The sequence below is a fragment of the Hyla sarda genome, chromosome 6 (assembly GCF_029499605.1).
Source record: "Hyla sarda isolate aHylSar1 chromosome 6, aHylSar1.hap1, whole genome shotgun sequence".
NCBI lineage: Eukaryota > Metazoa > Chordata > Amphibia > Anura > Hylidae > Hyla > Hyla sarda.
In genome coordinates this window covers 74,021,711-74,040,548 of record NC_079194.1, presented here as the reverse complement: position 1 = coordinate 74,040,548, position 18,838 = coordinate 74,021,711, and the positions used below count along the sequence as shown (strand labels likewise).

At 42.7% G+C, this 18,838-nt stretch overlaps 1 protein-coding gene across 5 annotated transcripts in view; it reads right to left on the bottom strand.

Moving 5' to 3' along the window:
- Positions 1–18,838, bottom strand: part of STAB1 (stabilin 1) — a 192,822-nt gene that overhangs the window by 23,430 nt on the left and 150,554 nt on the right. For all 5 annotated transcript variants that reach the window (XM_056524140.1, XM_056524141.1, XM_056524144.1 and 2 more), the window contains 6 exons: positions 13,565–13,630; positions 12,644–12,818; positions 9,791–9,940; positions 5,847–5,951; positions 4,378–4,485; positions 3,250–3,443 (listed from right to left, as the gene is read on the bottom strand). In XM_056524140.1, coding sequence (XP_056380115.1) covers positions 3,250–3,443; positions 4,378–4,485; positions 5,847–5,951; positions 9,791–9,940; positions 12,644–12,818; positions 13,565–13,630 — 798 coding nt within the window. The remainder of the gene's footprint in view (positions 1–3,249; positions 3,444–4,377; positions 4,486–5,846; positions 5,952–9,790; positions 9,941–12,643; positions 12,819–13,564; positions 13,631–18,838) is intronic.

The window sequence follows — 18,838 nt, the reverse complement described above, 5'->3', positions numbered from 1 at the left end:
AGTTGAAATCACACACAGGACTGTGTGATTTTGAGAGAGTTGTAAAAATGACAGTGGAGAAGATGCGCCAAAGTTACGTGAAAAAAAACCCACATAAATCCTTTGATAAATACCCCCCTTTATGTTGCGGTTTTGTGCTAAAAAAAAATACGTTTTCCCCCATGATTCTGCAATCAATACACCATAACAACAAAGTAAAAACAGAATGATAGAAATCTTTGCTAATTTGTTGAAAAGAAAAAACTAAAATATTGCATTGACCCTTTACCCTTCACGTCGTTGAACCTTCCAGTCCTTTTGGGGATTTTCTGCCATTCTTCTCTGCACATCCTCTCAAGCTCTGCTGTCCGGTTGGATGGGGACCGTCGGTCGAGGCCATTTTCAGGTCTCTCCAGAGATATTAGATTGGCTTCAAGTCAGGTCTCTGGCCGGACCACTCATTCACAGAGTTGTCCCTAAGCCCCTCCTGTCTTGTCTTGGCTGTGCACTTAGGGTCATTGGGGGGTATTTATCAAAGGAGTTATGTGTTTTTTTAACGTAACTTTGGCGCAATGCTTTGGCGCGGTGTCTTTTTGCGCCAAAGTTTGGCGCATTTTCTCCACTGTCATTTTTACAACTTTATCAAAATCACACGGTCCTGTGTGTGATTTCAACTTTAGTCAATAATTCATCATTTGCGCCAATCGATCAATTTTGCGCCTTTAGGTTTTTTTTGGGGCGCAAATCACCGCCAAGAAATTATGCACATGGAAAACACACTTAGCAATGTTTGAAAATGTAAAGGCCTCTGTGGCGGTAAGTTTTGTGTAAAAGGCGCTGTGAACAGCTGATTTCAACATTGGAGCCAAAATTACTAACAACGTGCACCAAATGATAAATTTGGGGCATGTCCACGAAAACCAAAGTGAAAAAAAAAAAAAGGGTCAAAAGAAACTTTTCAACCGGCAAAATTGATAAATTGTGTTGTTGGTAGGTGAAACTTCAGGCCAGTCTGAGATCCAGCGCACTCTGGGCCAGGTTTTCATTAAAGTGTAGCTCCCACCAAGTACTATATAATCTAATATGTCCCTACCTAGTAGTAATCTGGCCCTAACCCCCTACCTGGCTTCAACATTTTTTTTTTAAATTGCTTTAATAGAGCAGATTTAGTGCTTCCCAGCAAGCGCGATGTCACTGACGCCTTGCTGGGCGCTTGCTTCCGCCCTCAGATCGTCTATGCATGAGTGTTATTTATCTAATAGGGTGCCTCCAGCTGTTTCCCAACTACAACTCCCAGCATGCCATGATTGCTATTAGCTGTCAGGCCATGCTGAGAATTGTAGTTGTGAAACAGCTGGAGGCACCCTATTAGATAAATAACACTCATGCCTAGTGCTGGGCGGTATACAGTACCGGTATGAACCGGATACCGTTTTTTTTTCCCAGTGGTGTCACAAGAATGCCTCCCGCGAGTGCAAGCACTACCATCACCGCTAGCGGGGTCCCTGTGCCCACTAGCGGTGTCACAAGAATGCCGAGCGCGGCTCTGTTCCTCATCCTTGTCAGCTCTCAGGGTACGGGAACAGATTTATAAGCCTCGCGTGCGGCTAACATAGTATTGCGCAGGCGGCAGAGGATCAGCGTAGCAATGAGTGCGCGCGCTGCCTCCGGACAGGGTAACGGGGGCGGCGGGGCCGTGCGCGAGGCCAGTGGAGCTGGCCAATGCGCGCAGCCCCAGCTATCAGCGAGCACCGCAGTAACTAAATTTTGACTCATTGCCAGGCTTAAATGAGTCGAAATTCTGTAGTGACGTCACTGCCGAATGCATTCGGCCACTAGGAGGGCGACCCCTAGTGGCCGAATTTAAAAGTGATTTTAAACTGGTTTAAAATCACTTTTTTTTTAATTAAAGTATATTAGAGATATGTTGTAGTACTTAAGTACTACAACATATCAATTTTTTGATATCATGACAGTGCCCATTTAAGAATATTTCCATAATTAGCTTTTCTTCAACCCTGACCAGTCTCCCTGTTCCAGCTGCTGGAAACCACCTCTACAGCATGATGCTGCTACCACCATGCTTTACTGTGCGGATGGTATTGGGAAGGTGATAAGCAGTTGCCGATTTCCTCCAGACATGACACTTGAAAGTTCTTTGTTTCATCAGACCAGATAATCTTGTTCCTCACAAGCTGAGAGTCCTTTAGGTGTTTTTTTATTTTAAATTTTTTTTTTTATGAACACTGGTGGAGCACTAAAGAAGAGTCGTTGTTCTAAACTTCTTCCGATTACAAATTATGGAGGCCACTACTCTTGGGAACTTTCAGTGCTGCAGAATCTTTCCTATACTCTTCTCCAGATCTTTGCCTCCACACAATCCTGACACTGAGCTCTGCAGGCAATTCTTTCCCCCTCATGGCTTGGTTTTGCTCTGATATGCCTGATATCAGCTGTTAGACCTTATATAGACAGGGGTGTGTCTTTTTATATCATGTCCAATCAGCTGAATTTACCACAGGTGACTCCAATCAAGGTGTAGAAACATCTCAAAAAGAGAAATGGGAGGAGCCAGAGCCAAGTGTTATGGCAAAAGATCTGAATATTTATGTCAATGCTAATATTCAACATTTACTTTTTTAATATTTGTTTTCACATTCTCATTATGGGGAATTAGGTGCAGATTGATGGGGGGGGGGGGGGGGGGGGGTTATACCATATACTGGAAACAGTCCCAGATGACTTACATAAAAACTGAACCTAGTTATTTATAATTTACAACAAAGGGGACTGTCCACTTAATATAGTATATTTATATGAAATATATTCTGTATACAGACCCTGGCATACATTTGTATGCAGACCCTATATACATTATATACTCCTCTAAAGAGGAGATTTAGTAAAACCTGTGCGGAGGGAAGTCGGTGCAGTTGCCCATAGCAACCAGATTGTTTATTTTTTCAGAGGCCTTTTTATAAAAGAAAGAAGCAATCTGATTGGTTGCTATGGGCAACTGCACTATTTTCCTTTACACAGGTTTTGCCAAATCTCTCTTACAATGTGCTGAGATGTAATGGTCCAGTGAGGTTACCGTCACCTGGGATGGCAGGAATACAGCATTGTGCACAGCATTAGGAGTAGTTATCCAAAATGAATACTCCGCTCAGTACACTGCTATGTAAGTCTTACATTAAGACTATAAAACACAATGCCGAACCCCATCCGGACATAAAGATCTGAAAATAATTAAGGGAATTTCTCACTTACTGGACCAGTATAGATGCATGTTGCGTGCTCACTACATCCGCCATTTTCTCCATCAACGCAGAGATTGATTGGAGTACAGATAAAACCGTCTCCTTTATATTCCGGAAGGCACTCGCATGAGACCTTTATTCCAACCTGAATGCACTTTGCATGGCTGCTGCAGCCGCCATTGTAGGTGCTGCATTGGTTGATTACTGTGAAAGAACACACAAATTTGAATATGTAACAATCTAAATGCTACCACACACACAAAGCACTCGAGCATACACAATATACAGTGAAGCTTAAAGAGGTTATCCATTAAAAAAAAATGTATTCTGCCTGAGCTACTGGAAGAAAACATGTTTTCTTACCTCCCGCCACTCCCACAGTGTGCTGATATTGTCCCCCATTCTTAAGCCCAGGTTTTCTTCTCCATTTTGGGGCCCAACATGTCAAAATGCGCAGAACCCATCGCCCGCCGCAGGGATGTCCTGCCTTAGCCGGTGATACACGGAGCGACAGAGTGACATAACGGGCCCCAGCTTGTTACATCACACTGTCATTCAGCGAATCATCAGCTGAGGGTAGACATCACTGCAGGGCCCCAGAATGCGGAAGAAGACTGGGGCCAAAGGATGGGAGACCAGTCTTCTCTTAAAGAATACAAAATACGTTTTGCTCTGACAGCTGGATTTTTAGTCTGACAGCTGGATTTTTAGTCTGACAGCTGGATTTCTGTTATGCCCCATCTAGTTATTGCTTGCTGGCCCCATCCCACGATAGCAGGGAAGGAGGTTCCAATAAGGCAGCACCTAAACATGAAGGATATTGAGAGGGTAGACACCTGACTGAGAGCAGATGGGCTCTGTTATATACAGCAGCAGGATTTCTGCCCCCTTACGGCTTTTTTCTGTACAGACAAGGTCGTCAATCACTAGATGTGGGCGGGGTCAGCAGGACTCTCACTGTCTCTCCAAGGAGTCCTGTTAGGATTTACTTTCCCTTTTACTCAATGATCCGGCTTCAAATCATATAAACCTATATATTACAGAACTCAGCTTCTCTTCCTGCTCTAAGCTATGGCAGAATAAATCACCCAACAGGTTCACTTTAAATATTATATTTTATATGTGTGTATCTACTAACCAGTGCACGTTATTCCATCTCCCTCATAAAATGGGTTACATTCACATTCATTATGGGCTCTGCATGTGGCATTAACATCACATTCCGGAGAGCAAACAGGTGTAGTTGCTGGAAGAAAACAATATGAGCAGTCAATAGAAAGAAGTAATAACTAATACAATGCAGCTTATAACCAAGTTAATGTTATCAGGTTTATTTGGATATGAAATATGTTACAAATTAATACTAGATATACTCCCATGCAACCAATTTTTTTTTATAGCTCTAATTCATCTTTGTAACTAATTCTTATTACCATCTATTATTTGATGTATTCTGGACATACAGAGTTCACACATAAAATGTGTTATCCCCTTTAATTCTTTGTTTGCTTTTTGATAATAAACAGGTATTATATTCACTTTGACCATTCAAGGCCAATGAATTCTGGTCACGCTTGCCAGAGCAGCGGCCAATTTAAAAAAAAATTTTTTTAATAACATTTTTTTTTACTCCAATTTGATCTATATAGCTCCACTGCAGATCTATATCTTTGCAGACTTCAAACAAAGACTCTACTTTTTAGTTACCATAGTTGAGAAGGAGCTAGTTAGAGGATAGAAGAAACAAGCGAGATGGTCGGCCAACCCTGCCAGAATCATTGAGTTTAGCGGAAAATAATCTTGAGTGTGTGGCCAGCAAAAGACTAAGCAATGTGACTAGTCTGCAACCACAGAAACACACAGGTCTATAGACATAAAATAGTATGGAGATGTTAAAACAATTAGCAAAGTGTAATGAAAAAATTGGTTGCAAAGCTGGACATAAAAGGAAACAACAACAAATAAATAAACATCTATTTGCTAAGCAAAGGGCAGAATACATTATATGGTTATTCTGCCCACAGACATCTTATCCCCTATCCAAAGCATAGGGGATAAGATGTCTGATCACCGGGGTTCCGCCACTAGGACCCCCGTGATCTCCGTGCAGCACCCATGCCACACCCAGCATAGCAGTATGTTTAGAATGCTGGGTTTGGGCAGCCGGAGACTTCACGCCACGCCCCCTCTATTCATGTCTATGGGAGGGGGCATGATGGCCATCACACCCTCTCATAGACATGAATGGAGGGGGCGTGACGTCATGAGGGGGCGTGGTGTGACGTCACATCCGGCCACCCAAACCCAGCGTTCCAAACATTGTTTAGAATGCCAGGTGCGGCATGAGTGCTGCATGGAGATCATTGGGGGGGGGGGGGGTCCCAGAGGCGGGACCCCGGCAATCATACATCTTATCCCCTCATCCTTTGTATTGGGGATAAAATGTCTGTGGGCAGAATACCCCTTTAAGGTCATTGCTTTGCAACAGACACTGAAAGGAGCAAATTACACAGTCAGATATACATGATCCTATGGAGATCCAGAACTGTCACACATTATTATTCTTAACAAAAAAAAAACACTGTGTATAATGAAATAAAGCCTTACGTAGTTTGATTTCACATTTTTCACCAGACCATCCTTCAGCACAGTAACATGATCCATCTCCAGATATCCCCGCATTACACTGACCATTGTTTGTGCATGAACACTCTGAAAAATAAGTAACCTGGTGTCAAATCAATAGGAAAGATGGTGTATGTAATGAAGATCAAGTATTCTCCTTGATAACGTCTGAAGATATAAAAGTAAAAGCATACGTGTTTCAAAAGATTAAAAAAAAAAAAAAATTGCATGGTTTGGTTAGATTAACCCTTCAGGGTGGTGAAAAGGTGATTTTAGTGCTTCCACTGCTGATATTGAGACCCCCGAGAGTCCATGGTGCACAGCTATTTCTTATTCTTTTCATTTCATTTCAGCAGTTGGCTTTAGAGCTGGTCTGTTTGCTAGTAATACACACATAGGACTTCCTTTCCCTTACTTCTCTGGCCAATCACAGCACATACCATTTCTGCTATGCCATGACATATTAATGCTGAAAGTGGACGAAACCGGCTGCAATTTGCTTTGGGCTGACACAGTACAGTACTACAGAGAGCATGTAGGGGAAAGAGAGTATACAAATTCATTGGTTTTGTAAGTTGCTATGAAAACAGAAATAACAGAAACAGCAGCAACACAGAATGACAGCTGTTATACTAACTTTAGAGCTACAGGGAGAGTGGATTACACTGCAGTACTGTGGACATACAGCAGTAGGTACACCACTGCAGATACACACCAACAATAAAAAAAGGCAAAATTGGGACAACTGCAACACATCCAAGGAACCCCCTTAAAAATGCCTAAGGGTATGTTCACACTACAGTGTGAGAACGGAATCTCCGGAATCTCCTGAATTCAGCGAGCGGAGATTCAGACTGGCAGCCAGCGGCGGCGGTAGGACCGCACGGCACTGCATTGACGGCTATGCAGTGCTCACGGACTTCCGCACAAAGAATGAACATGTTCATTCTCTGTGCGGAACAATTTCAGCGGCGGAATTGTCCGCCGCTGAAATTACGCAGTGTGAACGCGTCTCGCGGAGACCCGTTCACACTAATGTTAAGTTCACACCGCTGAATTCCGCTAGCCCAATTCCGCCTGTGGAATTCCATGGGGAATTCCGTAGTGTGAACATACCCTAAGAATGCCCACAAATGCCTTAGCCCTGTTGTGGGCTGGTTTCCACAATTGTCCGCAAAAATCGGGACTATTGGTAAGTATGCAAATAACTATAGTTTCATCTAATGACTTATTTATTATAAAAAATAAATACATGCTAAACACTTTCTTTCTAGCTTATTACTGTAAAATATATATTTGGGTAATTTTAATATTTCTTTGAACAGTTCTGTACTTATTTTGTAATATATTTTGCACTTTCCATCACCCTGTAGTTGCCCTGAGTTTGTCACTCTTTCCAATGGGGCCCCCATGTGCTAGACCCCCAAAAGCAAGCTAATAGATAAGAATGTAACTCTTTTACTGCCCTGGGCCTTCGGGGTTTTAACCATTAACCTCTTTGCTATGTAGACATTATAAGGCAGTATTCTTTGGACACTGAATGGCAGTGTTATTTGAGAATCGAATGGCATGTGTTGGAAATATTTGGCATTGTTATCTGGGCACATTACAGTAGTCGTATTTGGTTACTCCTTGACAGTATTTTTTAGGCTTTGTTATTAAAGGGGTTATCCACCATAAGGTGATTTTAGTACATACCTGGCAGACAGTAATGGACATGATTAGGAAGGATCTGCGCTTGTCTTGGGGCTAAATGGCTATGTTGTGAGATTACCATAACACTGTGGCTAGCTTTTTGTGAACTGGTATTTCCTGATTGACTTTTCTTTTTTTGACTACAAATCCCACAATTTCATTTTCCTTGCTCCCACACATCAGCCACCCCACCCATTGAAACATAAATGAACTGCATCCATTCAAAAGACCTGTGGTTTTCAATCAGGGTGCCTACAGCTGTTGCATTAGTTGCAGATTGATGCCTCTCCCACCAAGCGATCTCTCCACCCATTGAAGCAGACAGGCTCCCTGTCATCAGCTGACTAATGAGTCAAGTCTCGGCCACATTGCAAGCTGGGGAAAATCTGAGACAACAGTCATCTTGTATGCTGTTAAAAATAAATATTGGAGTGAAAATCACATACCGTATATACTCGAGTATAAGCCGAGTTTTTCAGCACGATTTTTCGTGCTGAAAACACCCCCCTCGGCTTATACTCGAGTGAACTCTCCACCCGCAGTGGTCTTCAACCTGCGGACCTCCAGAGGTTTCAAAACTACAACTCCCAGCAAGCCCGGGCAGCCATCGGCTGTCCGGGCTTGCTGGGAGTTGTAGTTTTGAAACCTCCGGAGGTCCGCAGGTTGAAGACCACTGCGGCCTTCGACATCATCCAGCCCCCTCTCACCCCCTTTAGTTCTGTACAGTACTCACCTCCGCTCGGCACTGGTCCGGTGCTGCAGGACTGTCCAGAGAGGAGGTGGTCCGGTGGGATAGTGGTTCCGGGCTGCTATCTTCACCGGGGAGGCCTTTTCTAAGCGCTTCGGGCCCGGCCTCAGAATAGTCACGTTGCCTTGACAACGACGCAGAAGTGCGTTCATTGCCAACGTACTTCTGCGTCATTGTCAAGGCAACGCCTCTATTCTGGGCCGGAAGCGCGGAGAAGAGGCGCCCCCAGTGAAGATAGCAGCCCGGAACCACTATCCCACCGGACCACCTCCTCTCCGGACAGCCCTGCAGGACCGGACCAGCGCCGAGCGGAGGTGAGTACTCAGAACTAAAGGGGGTGAGAGGGGGCTGGATGATGTTGAAGGCCGCAGTGGTCTTCAACCTGCAGACCTCCGGAGGTTTCAAAACTCCAACTCCCAGCAAGCCCGGACAGCCGATAGCTGCCCGGGCTTGCTGGGAGTTGTAGTTTTGAAACCTCTGGAGGTCCGCAGGTTGAAGACCACTGAGGGCGGATGATAAGAGGATGATGAAGGGGGGGGTGTGGGATGATGACAAGAGGATGATGAAGGGGGGGGGGGATGATGAAGGGGGGGGGGGGTGGGATGATGACAAGGGGATGATGAAGGGGGGTGGGGATGATGACAAAGGGATGATGAAGGGGGGATGTGTGGGATGATGACAAGGGGATGATGAAGGGGGGATGTGTGGGATGATGACAAGGGGATGATGAAGGGGGGATGTGTGGGATGATGACAAGGGGATGATGACAGGTGATGATGATGAGGGTCTGGATGATGACAGGCGGTGATGATGATGAGGATGTTAATGACGGGTCTGGATGATGACAGGGGGGGATGATGTATTTCCCACCCTAGGCTTATACTCGAGTCAATAACTTTTCCTGGGATTTTGGGTTGAAATTAGGGGTCTCGGCTTATACTCGGGTCGGCTTATACTCGAGTATATACGGTAATTGTAAGAAAACCGTCACACACAGGTACAGACACTATATTATGAACTACACTAACTTTACAGCCCCTGTAGCATAGTCAAATAAAAAAAAAATCCTGGAATACCCCTTTTTAGTGGGTTTATTGTGTGGTCACTGTACTGCAGTTTTTCAGTAAAAAGTACACATATATCTGTATTTTATATACTTACTATATACATTAAAATTAGAACATTTGTTTTTGTTTGCATTTCATTTTAATTTTTTTTTTTTTTTTTAAACATGGGGCCCTACTTTGCTTGTTGCCTCATTTTCTATATAACAGACCCTAGAAAGGCAGCTACTAGGAACACACATGGTAGCTCTTTAGCTCCACCCCACTCAGCACAGTTATAGAGAGATAATAAACAGTTACAGAGATTACAGAAATGTTCAAGTTTCTATATTCAAGTGCTAGACCATACAGTAACACAGTTGCAAGTCTGCAGTAATAAGAGAGAAGATGAAAAGAAAATAATCATGATATTAACATACCTTTACAATCTGGGCCATATCTGTTGGGGGTACATGTTTCACAAGCAGTCCCATTAAATCCTAAGGAACAGTTGCACTGCCCATTTCCTGACATTCCATCATTACACGTTCCATGATTACTGCATGGAGCCTCCAACCCACCAGGACATACTAAAAGATGGGATTTTGTTATAAATCAGAAATGGTGCACCTCACATAACATAAAAGGCTGAACCATAGTTTTAGAAAAATCAACATCTTGATTGGTTATATAAAGAAGTTTTTCCATTTATAGCATATAGACAGGATATGCCATACATGTGTGATAGAGGTGGGTCCTAACTCTGAGACCTGCGCCTGTTTCAAGAATGAGGACCAGCCCCCTGGCCTCATGTAACCTGTTTGCATGATGGTGAAGCTAACAATAGACAAACAGGCTGTTTTACACAGTTTATATAACTCTCGCAGAGGTAAGAGTTGTGTAAGCAGCGTGGCACTACGAGCCATGCTGTTTCCATAGATCCAGACCCACATCTGTCAAATAATGATAGCATATCCTATGTTTTATCATTCTTTAGGTTTGTAAGGGGATGTGTGTTCTTCTTGGAGGCATGGACAATGGCCAGTAAGTGAGGGTGGACTAGCCCTCTGTGCTTTCTCTCCTGTCTGATAGGACTCCTCTGTGCTCTCTCCTGTCTGATAGGACTCCTGTGTGCTCTCTCCTGTCTGATAGCACTCCTCTGTGCTCTCTCCTGTCTGATAGGACTCCTCTGTGCTCTCTCCTGTCTGATAGGACTCCTCTGTGCTCTCTCCTGTCTGATAGGACTCCTCTGTGCTCTCTCCTGTCTGTTAGCACTCCTCTGTGCTCTCTCCTGTCTGATAGTACTCCTCTGTGCTCTCTCCTGTCTGATAGGACTCCTCTGTGCTCTCTCCTGTCTGATAGGACTCCTCTGCTCTCTCCTGTCTGATAGGACTTCTCTGTGCTCTCTCCTGTCTGATAGGACTTCTCTGTGCTCTTTCCTGTCTGATAGTACTCCTCTGTGATCTCTCCTGTCTGATAGGACTCCTCTGTGCTCTCTCCTGTCTGATAGGACTTCTCTGTGCTCTTTCCTGTCTGATAGTACTCCTCTGTGATCTCTCCTGTCTGGTAGAACTCCTCTGTGCTCTCTACTATCTGATAAGACTCCTCTGTGCTCTCTACTATCTGATAGGACTCCTATGTGCTCTATCCTGTCTGATAGGACTTCTCTGTTCTCTCTCCTGTCTGATAGGACTCCTCTGTGCTCTCTCCTGTCTGATAGGACTCCTGTGTGCTCTCTCCTGTCTGATAGCACTCCTCTGTGCTCTTTCCTGTCTGATAGCACTCCTCTGTGCTCTTTCCTGTCTGATAGGACTTTTCTGTGATCTCTCCTGTCTGAAAGTACTCCTCTGTGCTCTCTCCTGTCTGATAGGACTCCTCTGTGCTCTCTCCTGTCTGATAGTACTCCTCTGTGCTCTCTCCTGTCTGATAGGACTCCTATGTGTTCTCTCCTGTCTGATAGGACTCCTCTGTGCTCTTTCCTGTCTGATAGGACTCCTATGTGTTCTCTCCTGTCTGATAGGACTCCTCTGTGCTCTCTCCTGTCTGATAGTACTCCGGGTACACTTACTGGACTATTAGAAAAGTTAATGTTTTGCCAAGTTGTACAAAATATAAAAAGTTTTTGTATCTGACATTGCCCATTTAAATATAAAGTGATCAAAAATTTGTATATAGGTCCTAGGTGTTTTCAAAAAGTTGAAAAACAGAAGAAAAAATAAATTTGTGTAAATTGCTGTAATCTTAAAGGCCAGTGTAGTCGCAGATCTACACTGAGCTATGGTGGAGTGAGGGAGAAGGAGGAAGACCATGCCGCCACTCATCAGTGTTCGGCATGGGCTCCATCTCAGAGATGTGCACATTTTGTGGCTAAACATTTTGAGAACTTTCTATTTATCAAACATAACACAACATTGATCAATCTCATTTAATTATTAGTGCCAAATCATAACATATATATATATATATATATATATATATATATATATACACACAGTGGTCCCTCAAGTTACAATATTAATTGGTTCCAGGACCAATTAATTGAAACCATTGTATGTTGAGACCAGAACTGTATGGAAACCTGGTAATTGGTTCTGAAGCCACCAAAATGTCATCCAAAATAGGAAAAAGTGAGGATTAAAGAAAAATAAGTAGATAACTAATATAGAAAAACAAATCCATATATATAAAAGTAAGAAAGATCTGCTGGGAGCTGTAAAACACTGTCTATGTCAGTGTTTCCCAAGCAGGTAGCCTCCAGCTGTTGCAAAACTACAACTCCCAGCATGCTCGGACAGGCAAAGGCTGTCCGGGCATGCTGGGAGTTGTAGTTTTGCAACAGCTGGGGGGCACCCTGCTTGGGAAACACTGGTCTATGTAGAGGACAGGAGCTTCTTCGGGGTCCTGTACAGTACACAGTGTCCTAAAAAAGTAACAGAGCCTCCCTCACCTGGTGTCCAAAGGAGCAGCTAACCCTGGCACAGGTAAAGAGTACAGAACATGTAATACCTCCCTGTACTGTAGGGGGCGCTATCAGACACCATTCAGTGCATACATTTCAGTAATACAGGGGTTTTACCAGTGAATGTCCATTCTGATTGCTCGGTTCTTCCAGCCATTGACAGGTTATGCAGATCTAAACTGTCTGTAGCATTGTATGTTGAGTCTGGTTTCAACTTACGATGGTCCAGAAAAGACCATTGTATGTTGAAACTATTGTATGTTGAGGCCATTGTAAGTTGAGGGATCACTGTATATATATACACACAGATACCAACTTGATAAAAAATTCCTACCATGGCAATCTCCTCCATAATGGTTTTTACAGCAACGTTGGACCCATACAAAGGTGTAACACTTTTTCATGCACCCAATTGAGTGTGGAGAATAATCTGAGAAAATATCTCTTGAATGCAAACTATACCGATTCCAACGAGATAAGCCGTACTTTTGGCAAGGTTCTATCTCCCCCTGCAGGCAAATAATGGAAATATCCTATATTATTGATGATGAATAAAAAATAAATAAATAAACACCCAAAAAAACTTCAGTACAACAGTGAAGGTCAGCTAGGTATTGTGGTAAATAACAGTCTTAGGGCATTTTGGAATTCGAGGCACCTTAGCCTTCATATAAAATTGTCCTCTGAACATATCATGAAACAAACATACACTACTTCTGCAGCAAGCGATCCAGGGAAAATATTGGGTTGGCCTTGGTTTAACCCGGCAAAATGGGAAAAGCAGAAATGAGGTATAAAAACATATCACTGCCTGTTCTACATTTCTTGCATCCCACTATAGAATTACAGGGGTACTCTGCCCAGAGAAATTTTATCCCCTATTCAAAGGGTTGGGGATAAGATGTCTGATCACAGGGGTCCCACAGCTGGGAACCCCACGATCTCTGTGGAGCACCCATGCCGCACCCGGCATTCTCAGAAATCTGGTTTTCCATGGCCGGAGACGTGATGCCACGCCCCCTCGTGATGTCATAGCATGCCCCGTCCATTCATGTCTATGGGAAAGGGCGTGACAGCTCTCATGCCCCCGCCCCCCCCCCCCCCATAGACATGAATGGAGGGGTTGTGGCATGTCGTCAAGAGATGTTTTCTCAGTATGAGACTGAGCTGCAATACATGCCAGGAGTGCCGCTGTTTCATATTTTTTGAACTTTTAAAATTCTTTTACCACAATATGTTAAAACCTTATACTCACCCGATCAGCCGATCCAGAAGGACAAGACCGCTCAAAGCCACATGTAGAGCAATAATGCATCATCAACTAGAGTAAAAAGAGCACAAATCTCACACAATCTCATAAAAGTAATACTTCACTCTTAGGTTAGGTTCACACAGTGTTTTTTCAGGCGTATTTCAGTAGTAAAAATGCAGCCACAAAATCACTGACAAATTGCATCCCAATTTTACAATGAATGTGCTGTATGTAAGTGTATAGGAAAGTGGTTGTTTGTGCGCATACAGGGGGGTATTTATCAATTTTACCTGTTGACAGTTTCTTTTTACCCTTTTTTTTCACTTTGGTTTTCGTGGACATTCACCAAATTTATCATTTGGTGCAAGTTGTTAGTAATTTTGGCTCAAATGTTGAAATCAGCTGTTCACAGCGCCTTTTACACAGAACTTATCGCCACAGAGGACAGCGGATTTTACCCTGTAGAGCGGCCATTTTGGAGTCCCTCCTGCAGTATATCAGCAAGCGACTGAGTTATTTTCTTTTCTGGGGTTTATAGTCACCATGTGAAATGGCTTTTATTTTCAACTTAAGTAGTTTTTTTTTTTGGTTACTTTAGTGCAGTGGTCTTCAACCTGCGGACCTCCAGATGTTGCAAAACTACAATTCCCAGCATGCCCGGACAGCCAACGGCTGTCCGAGCATGCTGGGAGTTGTAGTTTTGCAACATCTGGAGGTCCGCAGGTTGGAGACCACTGCTTTAGTGCTTACCTTTCCTGAACCTGTGCGGCCATGTCCAATGCCGGCTCGACGGAGGGTGAAGGTTCCTCAGAGACGACTATGTTGCAGGATAGTATTGAGCAGCCCTGGAGGCGTCGCTGCTTTCACAAAAAATTTTTTTTAATGTTTTTTGACACCTTTACATTTTCTGACATTGCTATGTGTGTTTTCCATGTGTAAAATTTCTTGGCGGTGAATTGCGCCAAAAAAACCTAAAGGCGCAAAATTGCACCAAAGATCAATTGGCGCAAATGATGAATAACTGACTAAAGTTAAAATAACACACAGGACCGTGTGATTTTGAGAAAGTTGTAAAAATGACAGTGGAGAAATTGCGCCAAACTATGGTGCAAAAAGACACCGCGCCAAAGTATTGCGCCAAAGTTACAAGGAAAAAACACATAAATCCTTTGATAAAATAGAAAGAAGTGAGGTAAGGCACAGTGGAGGACTTGTAGTCCAGAGTGGGTGCACAAGCTCCAGGGGTCCGACTCAAGATCCCAAATATTGAAGAAATACGGAAGAAGCGGCACTCCAGGGATTGTAATCCAAATAGATAGTTTTATTCACCCATCAGAAGCATCTCACTGATGGGTGAATAAAACTATCTATTTGGATTACAATCCCTGGAGTGCCGCTTCTTCCGTATTTCTTCTAAATCCTTTGATAAATACCCCCACTATGTAAAAATATCACTTATTTACACGACTAAAAATGTGATTTTGCAGCTGCATTTTTACAAACATAATTAATATACCTGAAAAAACACAGTGTAAGCCTAGCCTTATAATATTTAAATACATATTTTTATGTGTACTGTACATTGTATTCTGACAGGAAGGGCAAACCTCCCACCATTTTGCAATATCCTTTATAAACAAATTAACCTTTGACATTTTCTCTAGCATATGGACCACGGCTCATTTGTGATCATACCAGTCCAAGGTGGCCACAGCTGGCAGAACTTTAGAACACTGCCAGGGTCGCTTCGCGCAAGCCTGTCAATGTGCGCAATAATAGCACAAGGGATGAGGAACACATGGTGTTTGTGTGCTTACAGAAAAGGAGAAAGTACTGGACCAGTTGGGGAGATTTATAAAAAAAAAACTGTGCAGAGCGAAAAGTTGAACATTTGCTTATAGCAAGCAAAGAGAGATAGATAGAGAAATGTATTTCAACAATACACATTAAAAGTGTGGTGAACGAAGCATTGTCATGTAAGTGTCAGTTACCTGTATTTTTTGGGTTTAATCGCACACATATTTTTTCTACCTGGGTGTAACATAATGCAGTTAAAAGGATTATCCGCCATAAGGTGATTTTAGTACGTACCTGCTAGAACAGGGTATTTACCTGTTGGATTTCGTTCTCAAACTACACATCCCATAGTTCCATAGTTTGTAAGTGTGAGGTCATGTTCCTCCCTCCCACATGTCAGCCACCCCACCCATTGAAACACAAATGAGTTGCATTCCATCCAATAGACCAGTGTTTTCTAATCAGGGTGCCTACAGCTGTTGCAAAATTATCTTTCTCCCACACAGTGGTTACTCCACCCATTGAAGCAGGACAGACTCCCTCTGATCACCTGACTAGTAATCTCACGTCTTCGTGCACTGCAACCTGGGAAATCCCGAGACATGAGTAATTTTGTATGCTGTTAAAAATAAATATTTGGGCGAAAATCACAGAAGAATTGTGAGAAAACCGTCACACACAGGTACAGAGACCATATTATGAACTACACTAACTTTACAGCCCCTGTAGCATAGTCAAATAAAAAAATTCCGTGAATACCTTTAAGGGTGCGTTCCCACAGGGCGTATACGCAGCGTATTTGACGCTGCGCAAAATGTATGGCAGCAGCGGGAAATACGCTGCGTATCCCTTGCTCACTATACACACAGGGCTTTCCGGCGGCAGCCCTATGTGTGTAGTGAGTTTTGGAGGCGGAGCCGCGCGTCACAGACACGCCGGCATATGGCTCCGCCTCCAAAACTCACTACACACATAGGGCTGCCGCCGGAAAGCCCTGTGTGTATAGTGAGCGAGGAATACGCAGCGTATTTCCCGCTGCTGCCATAAATTTTGCGCAGCGTCAAATACGCTGCGTATGCGCCCTGTGGGAATGCACCCTAAAGATGTTGGGATTGAACATGGCATCGCCATCTGTCAGTTACCTGTACTTTTTGGGTTTAATCGCACACATTTTTTCTACCTAGGTGTAACATAACAATGCAGTTAAAGATGTTGGGATTGAATGCCATCTGAAAGTTATGTTTATTTTCTAGGTTTAATTTTTTTTTATTTTTTCATAAATTTTTTTGCATTTTTTTGTATTTATTAAATTTTTTCTTGTATTTTCTGGGTTTAGCAACGTATTTTTTACCTGGGTGTAACATAACAGTTAAGAGCGTTAAGAGTGAAAGTAGGTGAGTGACAAATCAGGCCAAAAAGATAAAAATAACCTCAAAATCTTTTACAATGAAAAAGAAATGTGTCTGGTAAAGGAATTGTTGGACAGGGTAGAGGACAGAGCACACCTGCCATGTCCTCTACCAGTAAGAATGTTGTTGGAAGTGCCAGCACCAGTATAGGTAGCAGCAGGTGTCAGGTGTTAGTAGTAGCAGCCGCATCAGCAAGCAAAAATTATCAATGTCCTCCTGGGGTTGCGTGGTTTCAGAGCATATTGTGGACTGGTTAGAGGTTTTCTCAGGAGGAGGAATAAGAGTCTGACAATATAACAGTGAGCCAGCTGTCTCATCATCTACAGTTACATGGCACAGTGGAAATGTCTGTCCTAGACATTCTGCTCCATCATATCGGTCTTTGCTTCCCCACTACTACTACGCAGAGGGATAGCACTACCCAAGAGAAGGAGTTGTGTCACAGTCAGCATTTGGAGTGTGTTGCAGAGGTGGTGGAGGTAGAAGCAGTGGCAGAGTATAGCACTAGTAGGACTGGTCGTAGGCGTGGTGGTGGTGGTGGAGAGGCATCACATGGCCTGGCCAAAAAGACTGAATTTTGTCAAATGTATCAACATTTTTATCTTAAAAAGCGATTTCTTCACTGTCTACTTCTTCTTTGTCTTCATTATCCTGTTGCAAAATCCCAAAAAGGGAGAATTTTGTCAAATGTTTTTCAAAATTTCTAAAAGCTATTTCTCGATTTTGTATAGACCTGTTGAAAGCCCCAAAAAGGGTGAAGTTTGTATCATTTTTTTCAAATAAAAAAACAACAAAAAAAAACCACTTCTTTACTGTGCACAGATTCCTGTTGCAACTCACAAAAGGAGAATTCGGAATTATTTTTTCAAAATTTTACAAAAGAATTTTACAAAAGCGACTGTCAGGTTTTTCACTATTTTTAGAGACTGTCACCAATCCTGTTGAAACTCACAGAAAGGGATAGTTTTTTGCAACCCACACATTGGCCTTGATTTACTAAGAGTGGAGTGTTTATTCTGAAGTGATTTCAATATCACTCGTCTTTTTTTTCAGGCTTATTTACTATTCTGTTGCACATTTCGGTTTTTTTTCTGTCGCACTAGTCAATTGTGTCGCACAAACTCCGTGCTAAGGAAATTAGTTGTGTGAGTCAATATGGTTTAGACTTGTTTGTTTAAAAATGTTTCCATGAATCAAAAGTATTCATGTGTTATAATTTTTCAAACGTTACAACAATTGTCCTTGTTTATCAGCTTGGGTGTTAAATTGATTTAAACCTAATATTTTGAATAAAAGTGTTGACCTGTACAAAATGTTTTCAGGTTAGAAAACAAGTTATAAACAACACTTAGAACGGTAATAGATGACTGGTACCTCAAAACCAGAATGATACAACAAAGCCCTAGGTGTACTAAAATATTAAACACAAACCACAAAGCGTGGGGGATTATGGCTTCAAGATTATAGTGTATCTGAGTTTGGTATAATTTTGGAGTTTTGTCCATGTGCACAACATAGTTTTGGACCGTACAAACCCCTGGTGACTGCCTGACTGACTATATCTGACCCACTGACGCTGTGCTAACCTATCTCTTCTTTTATTTGTTGTATCTAATATTATGTATTGACATCAATTGTCCCCACTTATCATGTCAACTAACATGTATGTGATTATCAATCCTGCTATCTGATTTATCTTTACTGTGTTACCTGTTCGGCCTCCTCTCGTTCCCTGATGAGCCCCGTCTATTATCGGGTGAAACGCGTTGGTAGAGAGGTTTGCTCATTTAGTACTATTATTATCATTATATTTTGTCTCCCTTCCCTATCCATACTTAGTTCAGGAGTGTCCACCCTAGATAGGTAGGAACTCTAGTGTAGTCATTCACCTGTACCCTTATCCCCCCCCCCCCATCCCCCACGCTTTGTGGTTTGTGTTTAATATTTTAAATACGCTCATCTTTGTATATACTGTATGTTGGGCACTTCACTTTTGAGTAAATAATAATTTCTAATATCTAGGTCTGCCTTATTGATGTGTTTTTTCTGCTTCGAATAGAAAACAAGGTAC